This window comes from Marmota marmota, unplaced genomic scaffold (genome assembly GCF_001458135.2).
Source record: "Marmota marmota marmota unplaced genomic scaffold, marMar, whole genome shotgun sequence".
NCBI classification, from domain to species: domain Eukaryota; kingdom Metazoa; phylum Chordata; class Mammalia; order Rodentia; family Sciuridae; genus Marmota; species Marmota marmota.
The window spans coordinates 18,808,951-18,828,309 of NW_026000240.1; the positions used below are offsets into that span (position 1 = coordinate 18,808,951).

General features: G+C 38.4%; 1 protein-coding gene across 2 annotated transcripts in view; it reads left to right on the forward strand.

Moving 5' to 3' along the window:
- Plod2 (procollagen-lysine,2-oxoglutarate 5-dioxygenase 2) overlaps positions 1-19,359 on the forward strand; it is an 87,557-nt gene that overhangs the window by 20,169 nt on the left and 48,029 nt on the right. For both annotated transcript variants that reach the window (XM_015486975.2, XM_015486976.2), the window contains exon 2: positions 18,557-18,648. In XM_015486975.2, coding sequence (XP_015342461.1) covers positions 18,557-18,648 — 92 coding nt within the window. The remainder of the gene's footprint in view (positions 1-18,556; positions 18,649-19,359) is intronic.

Genomic DNA, 19,359 nt, shown 5'->3' on the forward strand with positions numbered 1-19,359 from the left:
GAAGGACATATACAACCTTCTGTATCTCCCCATAATACTCCCATTTTTGTCATCAAAAAGAAATCTGGTAAATGGAGATTATTGCAAGATTTAAGAGCCATTAATAATGAGATGGTTATTATGGGACCTGCTCAATCAGGGGTTCCTCAATTGTCTGCTTTGCCAAAAACCTGGTATGTTTTAGTTATAGATATTAAAGATTCTTTTTTTTTTTCAATTCCAATTCATCCTGAGGAGCTGTTTTGTTTGGCGTGTGTGGTTCTAAAAATAAAGTTAGTTTCTTTTGACAAGTGGCTCCTGATTGTGCCCAGCCAGACTGGGGCACATTACAGTTGCTAAACCGGATACATTGTAGCCCTGAGTTGATACAGTGGTTAGCCATATCATTTTGGTGGCATGGTAAAGAATAGGTTGATTAGGGCAGGGATAAATTCAGGGAGAGCCTTTAGGAGACGGTGTCAGTAAATCAGAAGGAGATGATGGTGCCATATTTAGGCCCGGCCCAGAAAAGGTGGTCTGGAGCAACTGGGTTCTGTAATGCTGATAGAATTTGCCAGCAGATTGGTTGGGAATGTAAGAACGCAGGAGTGACCGAGGACTCCAAACTGTGTACGTGAACAGCACAGTCAGAAGTTTAAGTCTGCATTACGTCCTCACCAGCTGGAAAGTACACACTGCCTGCCACGCTTTCTAGGCTCACAATCAAGAGATGGGAAATTTTTGAGGGTCTTTGGTGACTGTTTTACTGTCATTTTAATAATCAGTGTTATTAAATTTTATAGTCTTTCTTGTATATACAATATTATCCAAGTGTTTATTTAGTAGAGTGCTAGTGTTGAAAAACAGACTTCTGAAACAGAAATCCTGCAAGGGAAGTTGGAGTGTTAAACTCTAGGACAAAGGCCAGCACAGCTGCCGTGACTCATGGGGCTGAGAGTTTGGGAGACAGCGTTCTGTGAAATGTTAGTTCTAGCACTGAAAAATTACAGAGTCCCTTGAAGCAGACTTTTAAGTTTATAGAATTGTCATATAATCAAAGCAAGAAAGAGGGAGAACAAACGAGGGGGGCTATCTGGCTCTCTGGCTCTAGGATCAGTGGTGCAGCGGAGCCCCTGAGTCAGCTGTGGTTTGTGCGGAAGCATCAAGCGTGTTTGATTTGATGGGAGATGGGAATGTGCTGACCTTGCGCCTTTCTTATAATCTAATGCAGTATATTAATTAAAAAGTTGTATTTTGAATTCAGCTTCTATTTCTTGTTATTTATTATGGTTGAATTATGTTTAAAGGCAGGCACTGGGAGATTGATGTGTTTAAACTGTGCCTACGGGCAAGCACTAGGAGACTCAAGTTCCTGGAAAATACTGCCCCCCCCCCCCACTCTTCATTAAGTTAAGTGAGAAGATCAGTCTTGCAATGCTGGAGGGTTGGGATTCGCAGTACTTATACTGACCATCCTTCTCATAGAAATTCAGCTACCTGAAGTTGAAAACGAACCTTGCTCATTTTGATTTGTGCTACCCCCACTATTGAGAATGAATAGGCAGAGATGAAAATAAAACAGTAGACAGATAGACCAGGACGGAATAGGTTAATTCAGCCAGACAGTGAATTTGGCACTACACTACTTTGCTGAGTTAATCAAACAGGGAAATTTGTTGGGTTACATAATTTTCTATTTACTGCAACAAAGGGGAAACATCCTTTTCATATGGATTTAGGAAATATTTTTCTTGGCAACAAAGAATGTACAACATTTTTCACCTTTTAATAAAGGACATTAAATAAAACAACTTCAGTTGTAGTTTATGTAGAACTACTTTCTTTTTTTTAATATTTATTTATTTTTGCATTACAATTTATCCTTACTATTTACTGCAACTCCCACTTCTACTTGAGCATTTATTTGCTTACACTGTTCCATCCCCAGTGGATGGTAAGATCCATGAAAGCAGGGATCGAGCCTTTCAGAAACAGATGCTGAGTGCTCAGCTGTGAGAGTTCAGTGTTTGGGACATTGGGTGTGTACCCTCTCCTAAGTGCCAGGTCTTGCTCTGCATCTCTAGTATGAAGCAGTGCTGCTTCACAGTGAGCTGGAGTGACTGATGCAAGAATGAGATGAGAGCCCATGGAGGACCCTCTGCGGGGCTGCCTGTGGAGTGGCGTCAGGGGTTAAGCATGCAGTGGAGGAAAACAAACTTCACCTGAGGCTGAGGACTCCTTTGCCCCCTCATAGCCTTGCCTTGGGTGCCACTTGGGTGCAGATGATTTTTTCTCCCTGACTGTGGTGATCTTTTCTTCTGAAAACGGAAAGAGTAGAATAGCCCAGAGATTCTGAATTATTAACTCATCTGGGTGGGTCCTAGGCATCTGTACATTTAAAGCATTTCTGTAGGAGTCTGTGTTATGGGTGAGTGTTCGTAACTGCATTCTAAGGGGAGAAGATGGCGTTTATGTGTGCGGGTTCTCTTCTCTTCAGATACCTACTTGTTTTGTTTGGGTAGAGGAACTGGTTGTGTGTGTGTGTGTGTGTGTGTGTGTCTTTCTACAGGGGTTCTGAATTTTTTTCATGCCATTAAAATAATTATCAAAGCAACTCAAATTTTCACCGAATGCCATGGAAGCCTGAGGGATTTCTCATTGCTTCAGCCTGGAAGAGTTTTAGGTCAGTGTGACTTTTCTTTCCATTCAGACCAGGACCTCCCTGGGTTGTATCTTTTCTACAAACAGTGTTTGGGACTTGCATGCAGTTTGAGTAAGCCACAGGATTAAATCTCTGAAGACTCTGTAGGGAAGTGGTTTATTTATCACTGGTAAACATTCATGGAATTTTAATTTTAATACAGTTAACTTTGTACTTTGCACATAACTGCATATCAGCTATTTTTAATATTATTTAAGACTAAGATAGGAAAGCTATTTAGTGACTTAATTTAATATACAGTGTGAACAAACGAGCTTGCTGCCTCTGAGGCCATTATATATTGTAAACATTGTAAGGGGCAGCGAGGGAGCCTGCTAGCACACTAGCCTTGAGACACTAGAGTGGAGACCTAGAAACTAAATGTCTGAAGCAGCGGGTGAAGAGGCTTCGGTCTGGGGCCTTATTATGGGGCTAAGGACCCTGTAGGGTTTGATGCATTCTGGGGAATTACAGTGGCACTGAAAAGTAGTCAGAAATGATCATGAGATCTTAGGAAGAGGTTGTATTGATTTGCTTAATTGTGGCATGTCACAGAATGATGCCTATTAAAGATTGTTTAGAAGGAAGTCAAGGGCATTGTGATTTTAACTGATTGGAATGTTTTAGAATGAAAAATGCAGAGGAATTTGTGAATTTGAGAGATTTTTCTATTCTTATTTTAAGCCATATTGCATAGTTCTGAAGAATACACACCATATAGTTGAATCTTGATAATGTACATTATTTCCACATAGATTCTTGTGTGTTTCCTCCTACTTTGAGAAATTCTGAGATTGAGATGTACTGGGGGGTCATTGAGGCTAAAGAGATACCGAGTGCTACCCCTGCCAGGTCACAGTGAAGCCAGACTTCATTTGGAACAGTTATCTGGTGAGTGAAGTCATGAAGCCTTTTAGTAATGGGACTGTTTGCTTATTTGACTCTCTGGTGTCCAAGTCTTCAGAGCGTAGGTGTTTAAGGAGCTGTGCTAGGAACTGGCCCCTGTGATATCAGCTGAGCTTCCCACCAAGGGGCTGCCCTCTTCCTGCTACAGAAGTTCCCTAAAGGAGCTGCTCACTCTCTCTCTCCCTTATAAGATGCAGAGCAGCCTGACCCAGCACATGGGGAACATCCTGCCCTGTATGGATTTATACTGGTGAGATTAGTTTGCATTCAAAGCAGAGCTATCTTATGAACATCTGCTTTAAATATGTGTTTTGTTTATGACTAATTAATGCCTTGCTATGTTCTTCTGGAGCAGTCCTAGGTTTTGAAGAAACAATTGGTAAGCCACTCATCTCTAATGTGCTGCAATGAGGAATTAATTGAATGTGACTGGATCAGGCACAGAGAAAGGAGGGAGGAATGAAGACAGGGAGGTATAAGTCAGCTTTTTCACAGTGACCTCCTGCTCACAGTGCTCTTTGCCAAAATAGTTTTTCTCTCCCTCAGTTATGTTTCAACGTACATGTTGTAGCCCTTTTAAGAAAGTTCTTCCTAATGACTTCAAGTGATGGCGTTTAGACAAGAATGTGCAACTGTGGGTTCCCTTGTTCTATACATTGTTTTAAGAAAAGACAGAAACGTCTGCATATTGATTTCTGCTTAAGTTTAGAGAAAATCCGAGTAAAATATTGTGAAGTGCAGAGCAGTTTTACATTTTAGGATAAGCTCAGTCATTGTCTTGTCTTATGCATTATAATCAAACTCTTAGTATACACGAAGGTTGTCCACTACTCTCCCAGGAGAAAACAAGTGTCAATGGGAGAAGTGATAGAGACTGTGTCCCCTTTCAGGTAGAGGATATGGCATTCAGATTTCTTATTCTCTACAAACTCACAGTAAGTTCGTCTGATTTAAACATTTTCTTCTCATGCTTTATCCAAGCAGAAGGCTCAGCTTTGCAGGTTAGTCATTTAAATACTTCGGGAGTCATTCGTCACTTCTCTCCTTCAGTCATGAAACTGGTCACTTTTTACCTCCTTCACTATTGCTCTTGGTCCATGGCACCATGATCTCTAGCTGAGAATATTGCTAGGAATGCCCCCTTCACCAAGCTCCCTAATTTTCCCTTTACTTCTTTCAGTGAAACCAGAGTAATCCTGTTAAACTTCAGTCAGAGGAGGAGATGCTACATGGAAATTAGGAGCACAGACTCCTGAGCCGGGCTGTCTTGGGTTCACATCCGGGCCCTGCCACTTACTCTATATTGCATTTTGGCCCACACATTCAAATGTATAATTTGGAGAATGGCAGTACTTGGAATGAGTTCGTTAATAGTATTTGTACTTCGTTATTATTGCCAAATCTTATTTTAGAAGCTGTTATGTTGTTCCTTTTCTTGGAATCCTCTGACAGCTTCCTGTTACTTGTTGAGTAAAGGCAGAAGTCTTTGCAGAGATGCATCCATTCACTTTGAGTTTTGCACTTATCTCATTTTCTCTTGTTCAGTCTCTTCTGGACATTTGGGTGCCTGTGGTGTCCACCCCTCTCTCTCTCACTGATATATGAGTCCTGGACCAGAACCAGGCACCCCGAGATTCTTTGTATTTATGGTTTCCTCCTCCTGGGATGCTCTCCCCCAGGATCTGCTTAGCTCACTTCCTCTACATCAGGCCTCCCTTGCAGAGAAACCTGGAAGGAATTAATGAGCTTATGACACTCTCAGAATGTTAATTCTTTGCCCAAAACCTAATGTGCAGCATCTTTTCCTTGCAGAGCCCATGAGTTCTCTGAGCTGTGGCCTTCACGGCCTGCCTTGTCGGGGCTTCCAGCTGCTCTCTCACAGTTCCAAAGGGTGATTTGCAATTAACCATTTTCTGGCTTTTTGAATACTGAAGATGGTAATATCCCCCCCTCCAATTCTAAGTATCTATATCTTATCTTTGAGACCAATCTAAAATTGATTTCTTCTGTGGTGTAACCCCAACTGTTGTTGATTTCTTCTTTGTCTGTGTTATTGCATCTCATTGTTTAACCTCCTCATTGGGCTGTTATCTAGAATCAAAGATGTCTAATGGTGGTCATTCGTTGGCATATTTAGGATGATGGTTCATACATCCTAAAGTCCTTAAGATGACTCATCTGGCATTCATCAGCATATCTAGGATGCTATATTTACACATGTATCTAGGATGGTAGTTCAGCATCAGCATAAGACGTTGCTTAGGCTTGTCTTCAGAATTTTTGCCCCAGCACTTCTCATAAATACTGAGTCAGAAGCTTTAGGGCTGTGACCCAGCAATCTATGTTTTAACAAGGATTTGGGTAGTTATATTGCCTGCTCAGGTTTGATAACCACTGAATAAAGACATTGCATGATAAAGGAGACTGGGAAGATCTGAGATAAAGGTCCAGTTGGTTTGTCAGTGTTCAGCAGTCCCCAGGAATGGAAGGAATGTAAAGATTAGGAGGGCCAGAGGTACAAAGTTCAGAGACTGAGTAACAAAATCACATTTCACTGAAACACATCAGAACTGAAGATACAGATACAGGATCAAGAGCATCCAGGGGCATGGAAATCTATTACTAGGTGCCTAAATCTGTGATTTCAACTTTCTTGTTTTGAGTAAATGTTGAAAGTAAATAATTAGTGTAGATCTTAGAAGATCTGAGGGTTAGCTTTGGGCAAGTCTTGCGAATGGTAAGCCTAAGAGTGAGGCAGCCCAATGGCCTGTTCTGAGAGGTGAATATCTGGGGTACCAGCTCAGAGATTTGAATGTGATCACAGAAACTAATCATTGAAGAAGAGGTTACAAAACCAGACTCCAGTCCTCTCTCAAAAGATGATGTCATGATAGAAACCAGAACCCTGATGGAAGAAAGTAAAAGAAAGGCTACCGACTTACTAAGGAATGGGGTACATCTCTGCAAAAGAGCATGGAATAGGAAGAACACACGTACTAAGAGTAAGGTCCATGTGTTCCCCTGACTAAGGTTAAATGGCCTCTGGTGTGGTGATTAGAGTCTAGAAGGGCAAGTCATTAGGGTCACCAAAGTATCTTGTTAGCTGCACATCAGTTTAAATATTTTACTTGAAAAAAAGGTCATGTACACATTAGACATCTTACTATCTCTCTGGTGCCTGGAAGATAATGGTCTGAAATGAACCATGCTGGGTGAGGGAGGCCTTATTGGGTTGGGGGTAACTTTCTCACAGTTCTAAGACCATTCAGACACAGAGCAGAGTTGTCAGTGAGAGTTCATATTGTGTCTTTTCACATGTGCTCTGGCTCAGAATTCAAGGAGGGCACTATTGAAAACTGAGTGAAGAAATAGGAAGGGAGGAAAACCAGGCACTTGGACAACAGGCCTGATTGAATCAGGGAGTATTACATCTTAGGGGAGTTTTTGCAAACGTGACAAATGGTGATTGTTCCCCAATCAAAATAGTTTTATAAAGCCATTTTCTTAGAAAGGAACTGACACATAACTGAGTTATATTATCTTCTATTATTTTTAATATTTCCAGAGTTGGTATGCTTGGACACATAAAATACATCTTTTAAAAATTCTATTGTTTAAAAAAATGCAGAGTATCTTGTAATCAGAGTTGAAATGAATAATATTAAAACTGTGACATACTAATTCATCATAGGTTTGACAATTCATAAAAGACTTCGTTGTTTAGAATGAGGTAAAGACAGAGTAGTTTCAGCATTTTGTTTTTTCAGTATAAACATGTAATAAAAAAATACCTATCCAAAAAACTGAAACTCTAAAAATGCTAGAAAAAAATACAGAAGAATCATTTTGTAATTGTAACACGTGGAAGGTCTTTCTGAAAGATGAGGCACAAAATCCAGAAGATGTAAGAATCATTGACTGATTAAAAACAATGTTATAAAAAAAGAAATTTCTTTCTGGCGAAATTTGTGTAGTAGAACAAAAAATCAAAAGCTAAATGGTAAATGGGAGGCAGATACTCTACCTAGGAGTTCTACTAGTAATTTATTGTATAGATATTGTCCTATATGTAAGAATTTATTTTTGTATACCATTATCAATTATAGTTTTTAATGGGTATGAAACAGCTTAAATAAGTTGCTAGCATAATGGTTAATTCGATTATGGTTCCTACATATAATAGAATAGTGTGCTCCTGTGCTGAAAGATATATAAAATTTAAAAAGGAAGATATAGATTGGTGTACAGAGTATGCTACTGTATGCTAGTATAAAATATTTACTTGTATATGCATTGAAATATCTCTTGACCATAATCAGAACCAATATCTTTGTTATCTCCTGAGGGGAAGTCAACCAGATGTCTGGAAAATAATATCATTTTTTTTTTGCTTCATTATCTACTCCAAAAGTTAAATGACAAAGAAGGAAAAATTAGACATGTATATGAATATATATTTTTAATCTCTAGCTTGGCACAATGGATGCTGGAAGTTTTCTAATGTTTTCTGGGATATACTCCAAAAAAGACAAAACTTCTTACATAAAGATGAGAGTATAAGACAGTTTGTAGCATAAAATGAATGAGGAGATATTTTGTGCAGTCTTAGAGTAATTCCATAAAAGACCATATCTATTAGTGACTTCATACAATCTTCATTAAATTTTAAGTCCCCAAATCATCTAATATAGCAATTCAGTTTTTTAGTAATGTCTTTACAGACCACTATAATCCTATAATCCCTCCAACAATGTGGAGAACTACCAAATTGTTGAGGGAGAATTCAGAGCTGCCCAAGCAGACACCATAAAGCTTTAAGTTGGGCTTAGGATGGGCCACCACCCAATTTAAATTTTATGCAAGGTAGAAAAAATGAACAATGTCACCTTTTACAAAACAATTTTCTGATGTGTTCAGGGCAGTGTGGAGTGGAAGAAAGTATGTTTCCCTATAACTGAAGATGATAAATGCAAGCTGCGACTTTTCTTTTATTCCATTTCAGCCACACTATACTTTTGTACATCTGCTTTTGATTTTTCTTCTCAGATTCATTGTTTTCCATTCCTTTAGGTTAGGCAGACTTGTACAGAAAGATTTTTCTCTTTCCATTAAGGAGAAGTGAAGGTTATCTTGGTTGAAGCCCATCACTCTTAGAACTTTCCCTTAGAATGCGGCTTGCTCAGCATAAGTCCTACTGCAGGTGGCAGAGGGCAGCTTTTCTTATCTGTGTGTGAGGGGGCAGGTGTCCTGGTTCCTAACGTGACTGGTGGTGCTCTTTGCATGAGCATAGGAAGTACTTTTAGTGCCTGTGCAAAATATGGAATAATCAGTAATAGATCAAGTGTGCTTCAACAAGCTACATAACCTTGCTACCAGATTTCTGGGAGGGAGTTCACAGTTTCTGATAAAGCATTTGGCCAACAGATGGGTTACCCCATCTTGGTGGAATAAGGTTCTCATTACTGATACATCTTTCTATTTGCTGACATCTTTGAACCTTTGGAATTTAGCAGAATGAATTCCGTTCTGTCTGTGAAGGTGGGGTGGTAGATCTGTTTTTTTTTTTTTCCTTTGACATTAAAATTATATCTAGTATATAAATTTCAAAATATATGGAGGGATCAAATGTGGGCTCCAAGTCATAAGTTCTGGAAAGTGGTCTTCTGTGCTTTAATGTTTATGAAAAAGGAAACATGCTGCTTTAGCCAGGACATCCCATTCATCTTGGCTGTTTTTTTATTGTACTTGGTATGGATACAAAATTTGCCTTCCCTTAATTATTTCCCCTCCCAACACCCCAGCCAACTCTCTTTTCTAAAATCATATGGGAAAGCTCATTGTTTTTTTTTTTTTTTCCTTCAAATGTGATGAGTTGGTTGGGAGGTAGCATATCTGCTCCCCTCCACACACACACCCTGTAGAGAAATTTTTTTTTAACTATTCAGTATATGATGTGATTGCCAGATCTATTACTATGCTGGCCAAACTCCATATTGTCAAATGTCTCTTTAGTATAGTGTGCCAGGTTCCCATACTTTTCACAGGCTATGGAGATGACAGTGGGAACCACCTCTCCTGTTAGGATCTCTTGGTTCTGCCTTTGGTTTGGCAGACCAACAACTGTCTCAGGTGTTGGCTTGTTTTTGAATTTGTGTTCAGGTGAGGCCCATACTATACATTAAATTTTAACTCAGGTTTTTCTGACTCCCATTGAAACCTTCCTTGGCATGAGCATTCTTGGTTGTTTGGATCTTATGTCCCCCTTTGGAACTCTGGGAGGAATTTGCTGGAACTTTGTGGACAGTTCTTGGCTGCAGTGCAGTCCTTGTGTTTTATCTCTATGTTTCTGGGAGGGGATGATATGGAGGTGGAGGAACGAGTCTCCTTCGTACTCATCTGTCTTGTTTATGATGTTTGGATTGAGTCCTTAGCAGTTAAGTCGTCGTAGTTGTTGAGAGCAAAGAGGGGTGGCTAGGGACAGTGAAGAGAGTTATTACATGGTGCTTTTGAATAAAGTGTATTTTTTGCAGATTAAATTATATGATTTATATGTCTATATTAATGGCTTTCTAAAGTGTGTAGATGATTTTTGAAGTGAGGAGAGAATAAATTTATTTAATTTATTTAAATTGGTCACTGTACTCTATCAGGGTATTCAAGTTATAATTTCCTTGATCGATGTTTGCTGTGATTAATATGGTTGTGAAAAAGTCCATGATATTTTATATTAAAAATTATACCTTATACTATGAGAAATTGAATCTCTTATTTTGGAGTTTCACTTTTGCCTAGTAATTATTCAAATTTTATTGGTTACAAATACCTTCTGACTTTTTGTAATATGAGGATCTACTTTTATGTTTCTCCTAAATGCCCTTCATAGCACTGTGAGGGTTGCTAGCTACTAGGAATTCTTGATCATAATATTAACCTTGCTTTTAGCTCTGACATGAAATTTGTCTTCCATTCAGTGTGTGGTTGCCCAGTAGACAGAATAAACATGTGCATATAACACCAGAAAATATGGTACCATCTGCCAAAATCAGGAAATCTGAAACAAAGTCTTTAATATTAGTGTATATTTAGTTTTTATTTGAAGGTTTTTAGGAGTGTTTTACCGTTTGAAGTTTTTGTGAGGTTGGGGATGGTCTCTGTGGTCTTCTAGATGTCTGTCACTTCTGTAGCCTTAATTGGGCCCTGTTTCCCTTGTTAGCTGGTGTTGAGTTGGTTCCTCGACTTTGCCTCCTCCAGGATCCCTCATCCTGCAGTGTTTCTGGAAACACTGGAGATTCTTGTCCCCTAGGCCCACTGCTGTGTGACAACCTCCCCCTGGTCTGCCCAGGACTCCCCTAGTCATGAAACTGAGTGTTCTGGGAACCTGCTCAGCCCCGGCACACTGGGAAGGCTGCTCTTCCTGCTGACCCACCATCATCTCTCTTCATGTTCTGTTTGTCTGTCCATTGTCCAGAGGCAGCTCTGGAAGCCCAGGCATCCAGTTGTACATTAGCAAGTGTGAAGATGCCCTGTGCATAGGAAGTTGTTATTTTTGTTATTTTTAAAGCATTTCCTTTTCTCCCCCGTTTCATTCAAAAATGCTAGGGACTTCTCTGAAGTCACTCTGACACATCCTTATAGGGTTTCTCCTTGGTGAAATTATGACATGAATTGCTCTTGAGGAATTTTTGTCTTGAATTTCTTTCAACAATTCCACAAAATAAAATTTGCTCCCTTGCCACCTACACTGCATGGTTTCAGTTTATTTGTCAGAATGCTTTGAGTGACTCAAAGCAGTTAATAAAACAACACATTTGTACAAAAAGCCCTAGGAAAACCATATTTTTTAGTGGTTGTGAATCTCGAGTTCAGTCTAAATTGGTTGCCATCTAGCTGTAGGATCCTGGACAAGTCTTGTTTTCTCCCAGGAGTTATAATTCACTTGAACCCATTAGGTACCAAGATTTCAACTCTGAAAACATGTAGATATTCAAATATTATTTAAAAGTTATCATATAATCTTTCTAAGTGTTTCTCATCTAGGACAACAGGGACAAAATGGGTTGAGATGCCTTCAGTGGAGGAGATGACTTCAGTGGAGGAGCAGAATGTGATTTACATCTGGGTCAAAAATTCCTTTTCTTGAGTCTGTTTGATTCCTGTCTATATCTTTCTAGCATGGCTTCTGAGTCCAGAACCCGTGCCCAACCTTGTATCACGTACATATCCAGTTAGCCCTGAAGTGCCTCTTTGAGACGAACCTTGCTGCCTGTTGCTAACAGTACGTCAGGAATCCTCCAGACATGCCCGGATTCAGTGATGTGCTGGAGCCGATAGAATTCAGCATTCATTGTACTGCTGTCTCTATATTTCAGCACAAGGATACAAAGCAAAACAGACAAGGGAAAAGGTACATGAGAGAGGTCTGGAAAAGCCAGGGATAAGCTGCCAATAGCCCTTTCCTGGTGGAGTTGAACAGCATGTGCTTAATTTCCCCAGCTACTACTTGTGACAACATGTGTGAAATGCTGTCTATCAGGGAAACTCAGTAGAGAAATGGTGCCCACAGTTTTCAATGAGAATTGGCCACATAGGCAACTTGTGTACCTCATTTCCAAACTCCCAGAAGAAAAGCAGTTGTTTAGCATGAACTGCATTGTTTGTACTGTTAAGGCGCAGAGAGCCATTCTTATCTTGGAAAAGGGGAAGCTCTTCCCATTGGAGAGCCATCTGGTAAGAATCTCAGATCCGACTCTCCAGATGCCAGCCAAGGACCAACCCTGTGAGCAGGTCATTCTGAAGACAGAAGTCTCAGACTTGTCTTTGTACTTCACACACAGAATAAATCTCAAAGTTTGCTTCTAGCCCCTTGACCTTTTGCCACGAAGTAAGTCCACCTGATATATTTGAAAAAAATGCACTTTGAAGGATAATATCTGGTTCTGCTAGTAGCTTGTTAGATAACTTTGGCTAAATTATTGACGAATTTAAATCTTTACCTCCTCATCACTGAGTCTAAGATAAACACTAATTATATGAATTTTTTAAACTCCCTTGTTTTATACACACGTACACATGAGATTTATATTATCACTTGTTCCTGAATTCATCATTGAAAAGCCTGAACATTACACAATGTATGCTTATATCCAAACATTGCATGACACCCCATCCAGATGTATAGTTTTATGCTTTTATGTATCACTTTAAAAATTAAAAAGAAAAAAATGCAAAGACATTACTGTGTGCTGAATACTGTGAGAACTATGCTAAGTACTCCGGAAAACTAATAGTGAGAAAAAAGGCATCCTGCCGTTCTGAAATCGAGTTGGAAATAGAAATTTTAGTCTTAAATATTAACTGTACAGATTACTTTGTAATTACAGTTTCTGGTAAATGCTCTGGAGGAGAGGTAGAGAGTACTGTGCAATGAGTAATGACCTATTCCTGTAAGTCGGGGAGGGTCAGATGTCTAAGAATTGGTTTGTGGTTAAGAATTTCAAGTGGCTCCCATCCAGAGATGAGGGAGGGACATTAGTTGATGGTCTTTCACTCACTCTTCTCTTGGGTGGAAAGAAGCAGACAATGTTGGGAAAAGAAAGAAAGAAAGAAAGTTCAGTGTGGTTGGAGCAGATCGAGCAAAGGGAAGAGAGGAAGTGGATGAGATTGGAGAGGAGAGAGGTCATCAGGGACCCCATTGTGGTAATGGAGTTTTGGCTTCTGTCCTAAGATCAATCAGTGGAAAGCCATTTGAGGGTGTTTAGTAGCAGGGTGCCTTGACCAGATATTTAGGTGTTCTGAAAAGACCTCTGTGGTAATTTTGTAGAGATATGATTAGAGTGGGCAAAATGGGCTTGGGAGGTTATGGTAGATGCCTAGGCAAGTGATAATTGTCATGGGTTTAGAATTATGGCTTGCTGAGAAATGCAAAAATTTCTTCTTCTCCTCCTCCTCCTTGTCCTCCTCCTCCTCCTCCTCCTCCTCCTCTTCTTCCTTCTTCTTGTGGTACTGGGGATTGAACCAAGGGGTGCTCTACCACTCAGCTCTTAAGTCTGCTTAAAAACCCCAAACCAAAATAAAACTTAGTTGGATCTCTGGTAAAGAAAGAAATGGAATTATAACTTACTGGGGTTTTCAGATCAGCTACAAAGTATCTTACTTGTGCATCTTTTGAGTAGAAAAAGATAATGAGATTCTGGAGAGTGTGTCATTCACTATCTCACATAAAGAATGAAAAAGAGAAAGAAGTAAGTAGAAAAGTGATGGAAACTCTATGTTACCCATAGGCCTAAACTAGTTACTATTTGATCTTTTTTTTTTTTTTTTTTTTTTTTTCAGAGTAGAAATTAGAAGTTTATTAAAGGACAGCAGAAAAGACTTCTCCCGGAGGAAGAAGGGGACCCAAGAGGTGGAATCCTATTTGATCTTTTATAGCAAAATCTTGCTGTTAGTAGAAAATTGAGAACCATTAACCTTTACAGATGAAGGGTGTGTCTCACCACAAGATAAATTAGTTGTAGAGTGAAAGCAGTGTTCTCGGAGCTCTGTGATAGGAGTATTATTCTTGATTTTTGCAAATTAAAAATCAAGGTCTGTGTGTAAAGGTACTTAGAAAGATAGGTATCAAAAGCAGGTGGGCTAGTGCTGAGCTACTTAATGGGATGCCATCATTAAAACAGTGGATTTCAGCATCTCGTGACAGGATGTGCCAGCAAAATGACTTTGTGTTTTATACTCATAGTTCATTTATGAAAAGGGAAGTTAGATCACCACTAGGTATTGATAAACTCTCCCCTAATAGCAGCATCTGTTTGGAGGAGGAAAAAGAAATGGTTCTAACAACACATGCCCATCTCCTCTGAAGCCTGTAGTGCGTTAGTAAGATATAGTGCATTGTGAAGTAGTTTGCATTTGGTAAGTGATTCTTCAAATCTACTTCACTGTTTTCATGTATTTCTTACCCACACAAACTATATTGATCTATTTTTCATGGAGTCAAAAGGCAATGCCAGAGGTAACCATTACAGTTGTGCTTCATTCGCCTGTTCTTTGAGGCTGGGAGCCAGGTTGCCAAGGCCCCATCTCTCAGCCGCAGCTGTTAATTAAGGAAAACACCAGACAAGGGGTGAAGGAGGTTTGAGAAGAGACAAAGAGACACACATAGAGAGAAAAAGCTGGGGTTAGGTGGGTCATTAACCTCTGATGGAGGATAATGACTAGGAACTAGTGCAGCATATTTATTATATAGATTTCATCAAAAGGTTATTTTGGGGAAGGTTTCATCAAAGCAGTTGATCTGAAGGATGCAGGACTGGTAAGACATTGGGGTTTTCTTGCTGTGCTCAGAATTCTATGTCCCACGAGTTGGCGCCTGAGATCAAGGTCCAGAATGATGCATCTCTGCACCTTTGCATGGAGCCTTGTTGGGCTGGGTGTCACTGTAGCAACTGGGCCAGCTTGTCCTGCAACTTTGCACTCAGGAAGTTCCCAGCACAACACAACCACAAGGCAGGCAGAGAGACCATGACTCAAGTCATTATTCTCCACAGCTGTTGTTCTTAAAATGACGGTAATAGAGGTTGGTAGGTTCTTACTCTGAAGTCCATTTCCTTGGTCATCTTATTTTATCTTGTTTTGTAGAGGATGGATTGGGTAAGGTATTAATTATAGTTGTTCAAATTATAATCTTGTTTGGTCCTAACAGTTTCTTTGTGCATTTCATCTTTCCTTTTTCTTAGGTGATTCAGACTATTAACAAAATTGTAGTACATACTTTTCTCCCAATTTTATGTTTGGAAGATGAGAAATTTCACACAGAAGTTGAACTCTTTGTTTTGTAATTATAGGAATTTGCAGACATGCACAAAACTAACCCAGTTCCAGCAGTCATCACGTGCAGTGCAGCCAATCTTGTTTAATCTTTATTTTCTTCCTTCATTGTTGCTTATTTGCCATGAAGTTGTAAAACAGATCATGGCTACTATACCTTTTCATTGGGTAAATACTTGAGTATGCATGTCTGAATATGACTTTAAAAAATGTAAATGCCTTCAGCCTACTAAAAATAAATTATTTCAGGTTATCAGGAAATATTTAAGTTTTCCCAAGTCAGGGCTCAGTTACAGTTCATGATTTTTAAAGAGCTGAAATGTCTCTTAGTTGTAAGTGAATACAGGTTTTCCTTCCCTTTTTCCCTTTGGCCATTGATTCTATATGTCATTTATCCTGTAGAAATTCTCATGTTCTGGATTTTATTGGTGGCATCTCTTTTCTGTCACTCATCATGGTCTGTCCCTTTATTTCTAGTAAATTTGAATTTACCCTTCCTCAGAAGGGTGGCCAGGGTCTCAAGTTATTTTGGAACCTAAGCAAGTTTCAAGTTTAGGTTAATTTTGTTTTTAAAAGAAGTGGGCTTTGAATTGACTGATAAGAAGTTGAGAGTGGAGCATCTCAGCACCTTCTTCAGCTGAGTAAGATTATTTCTCATGAGAAGATGAGAAAGATGATGTGCAGAGATGCAGGTGAGGAGTCAGCTCATATACAGTGTCATTAAATGTTCCTTTCTTTGACACAATTGCATAGTCTTTTTGTTTTGTTCTTCGTGTGTAATTAGCAACAGTTCTCAAGTGACAGAGCCCTTATTTGGCATAAGATTGCTAGACACTGTCAGACTCTTTAAGTTTAAGCTTTGCCTTCTGAGTCATTGAATTTGGTGACATTTTTGTCATATCACGGTCTGGCCAACATTACTTTCCTATTAAGGATGATGAAATTCTTGCTGTTAATTTTATACTGGAAATGATTAATGTAAAACTCTGTCCAGTAAAAAAAAAAATCTAAGCATGTAGTTAATTCTTATGATTTATGTAGAAAAAAATAAATAAAAAGTTATCTTTAAATAGTCTTTTTATTACAGAGAAAAGAGACCTTTAAAATATGCTCCTTCCTCTCATAAAATATGGTATTTCTTAATTTAAAATTATTATGACTGGTACCATGTCAAATACTTTTAATCTATTAAGGCTTGTTGGGAACTCTGTAAAGGATAATTTGATTTTTTTGTAAAAACAATGGGTAATTTGGGTTGGGGATGTGGCTCAAGTGGTAGTGCTTGCCTGGCATGCGTGCGGCTGGGGTTCGATCCTCAGCACCACATACAAAGATGTTGTGTCCACCGAGAACTAAAAAAAAATATATATATATATTAAAAAATTCTTTCTCTCTCTCTCTTTCTCTCTCTCTCTCTTTAAAAAAACACAATGGGTAATTTAAAAATATTTAAAATATGTACTTGACAATGAAAATGATTTTATTTTTCTTGGAATATTTATTTCTTATGTTAAAAAACCTAAGAATGTGGATATTTATTTTCATTGAAATGCTTTTCTTATTTGTTTGACAAATGTATGTTTGAATTTACTATTTCTTTTCTTTTTTTTTTTGCCTACCAGGGATTGAACCCTGGGTGCCTAACCACTTAGCCACATCCCTAGCCATTTTTGTATTTTATTTAGAGACAGGGTCTCACTGAGTTGCTTAGGGCCTCATTAAATTGTTTTGGCTGGCTTTGAACTTAAGGTCATTCTGCTTCAGCCTCCAGAGTCATTGGGATTATAGGCGTGTGCCACTGTGCCCAGCTGAATTTATTATTTCTTTATGTGTATTATAGTTATTTATATTGTATTGTTTTAGTTATTTTCAAAACTTGATGAGGAATTACCTTGGTTCCTATATAATTATTTTAACTGGTTATATGATGCAATTAATATTGACCAGTGACTTTCTATTGCTTAGGGGTTATGTAAGAGTTTCTGAATATTCCCTAATGGACAGGGAAAATCAAAGGGTATAACTCACTGTTTAGAATATTGAAGATATTAGTTTTGTTTTTTTTTAAAAAAAAAATATTTGTAGGGCTGGCCTTGATCCCAGGGATGCTCTACCACTGAGCTACATCTTCAATCCTAAGCCCTTTTTACTTTTTGAAATTTTGAGACAGGATCTCACTAAGTTGCTGAGGCTGACCTCGAACTTGTGCTCCTCCTGCCTCAGCCTCCAGAGCAACTAGGATTACAGGCATATGCCATTGCATGCAGCAACTTTTGCCTTTCTTAGTCCAGGGATCCTCCTAAATCTTCAGACTGAGGGAAAAAAAAATGGCATCGCAGCCCATTTGGCATTTGCTGTTGTTTTTGTTTCTTCTATGCATTCCCAACATGCCTTTCCTAATAGGTCTTATTCTTAGTGGCTTCTGTAGATATTAAGAACTAGCTCCTTAAATCTACCTGATTCTGCTAAGGAGAGATATTAGGTTGAAAGTAATAATCTTTTATAACATAGTAACTCAAAACTGCATATCTACTAATTCTTTAAAGGAAAAAAATAAACAATAAATAAAAGATGCAAATTTTGTGGCTTTTGAGACTTGTAAAGAATTCATGGTTAAGAAGGAAAAATTAAGACTTTGTTTTTAAATACTTACTTCAGATTTGTTGTGGACTCGGATCAGTCTTATGATTAGATCTTTTGTTTGCCACATGTCTGTAGCAAACTGTAATCGTCTGGTGCACCTCAGTGATGTGTGTCATAAATCTGGGAAGATTTACAGGTGACAGTGAAGCTGGGGGATTAGATAGTATCTAAGGGTCTTACTGTTAACAGATTTTTAAAATGTGCATATAATGGACTTTTTTTTTCTTCTTAATGTTGAAATACTCCATTGAAGACATGCTTTTCCTCCAACACTAATGAACTTTTTCTTTACCATTAATATAATTTGTCATTGAGGGGCTAGTTATTTGGAATTGAATTTGAATTGCCTGGTTTTCAATAGCCCTGTGTTTCATCTTACGTAGAATAACACACCAGAACATTCCCATGGGTTAATGAGGTTTCTAATCACTATATTGAGTTGTAAAGTGTTAGCATTTAAACTCTTGGTAAACCTACTTACATTATTTCCTTCTGTCTTTGCAGATAAATTATTAGTCATAACTGTAGCAACAAAAGAAAGTGATGGATTTCACCGATTTATGCACTCAGCCAAATATTTCAATTATACCGTGAAGGTATAGTATATTTTTACTTTATAGAGATGGTGGAATATGTGTTCAAAGTACATTTTTCATGTCAACAACAAAATCTGTAATTCCTTCAAGGAAGATGAAATTTGTTTGCATCATTGCTATTTCTATGCACATTGAAAGCTATATTTTGGCCTTACTAATATTTGCCATGCAGACAATAAATTTGTTAATATTTGCTAATATTTGACATAAGCATGTTCTATAAAACACAAAGAATATGTAAATGTGTATCTGTATATGCATATATAAATAATTTATTTTGTGGGGCTGTACAAAGATTAGACAGTAGTGTTCTTTGGTGACTGAATAATTTTTTCTGTTATGGGTTGTACACAGAGGTGGTTTCTTTACAGGGAATTGGAAGCATGGCTGTGGGAGGGGAGACCTGTCTTGTCCATCACTAAGAGTTACTTTTCCTTTCTTGCTTTGTTTCTGTATCTGTTTTAGAGGAATTTGGGAACACTAAACACATTTAGAAGACATCTCTAGGGGACATTTTACTCATATGTGATCAGAGGAGATTTGAGGAGGTTGATAGAACTATTAAACTGAGGAGGGAGGGTCTTAGTATTTTTATTGATTTATTCATTTGATAGAAGGATCTGCTAGCCAGATATTTTCTCCAAATAAAAGGAGAATAAGCAAGTATCTAGGCAGGAAATTAAAAAAAATAAATAAATAAAAGGAGGGGAA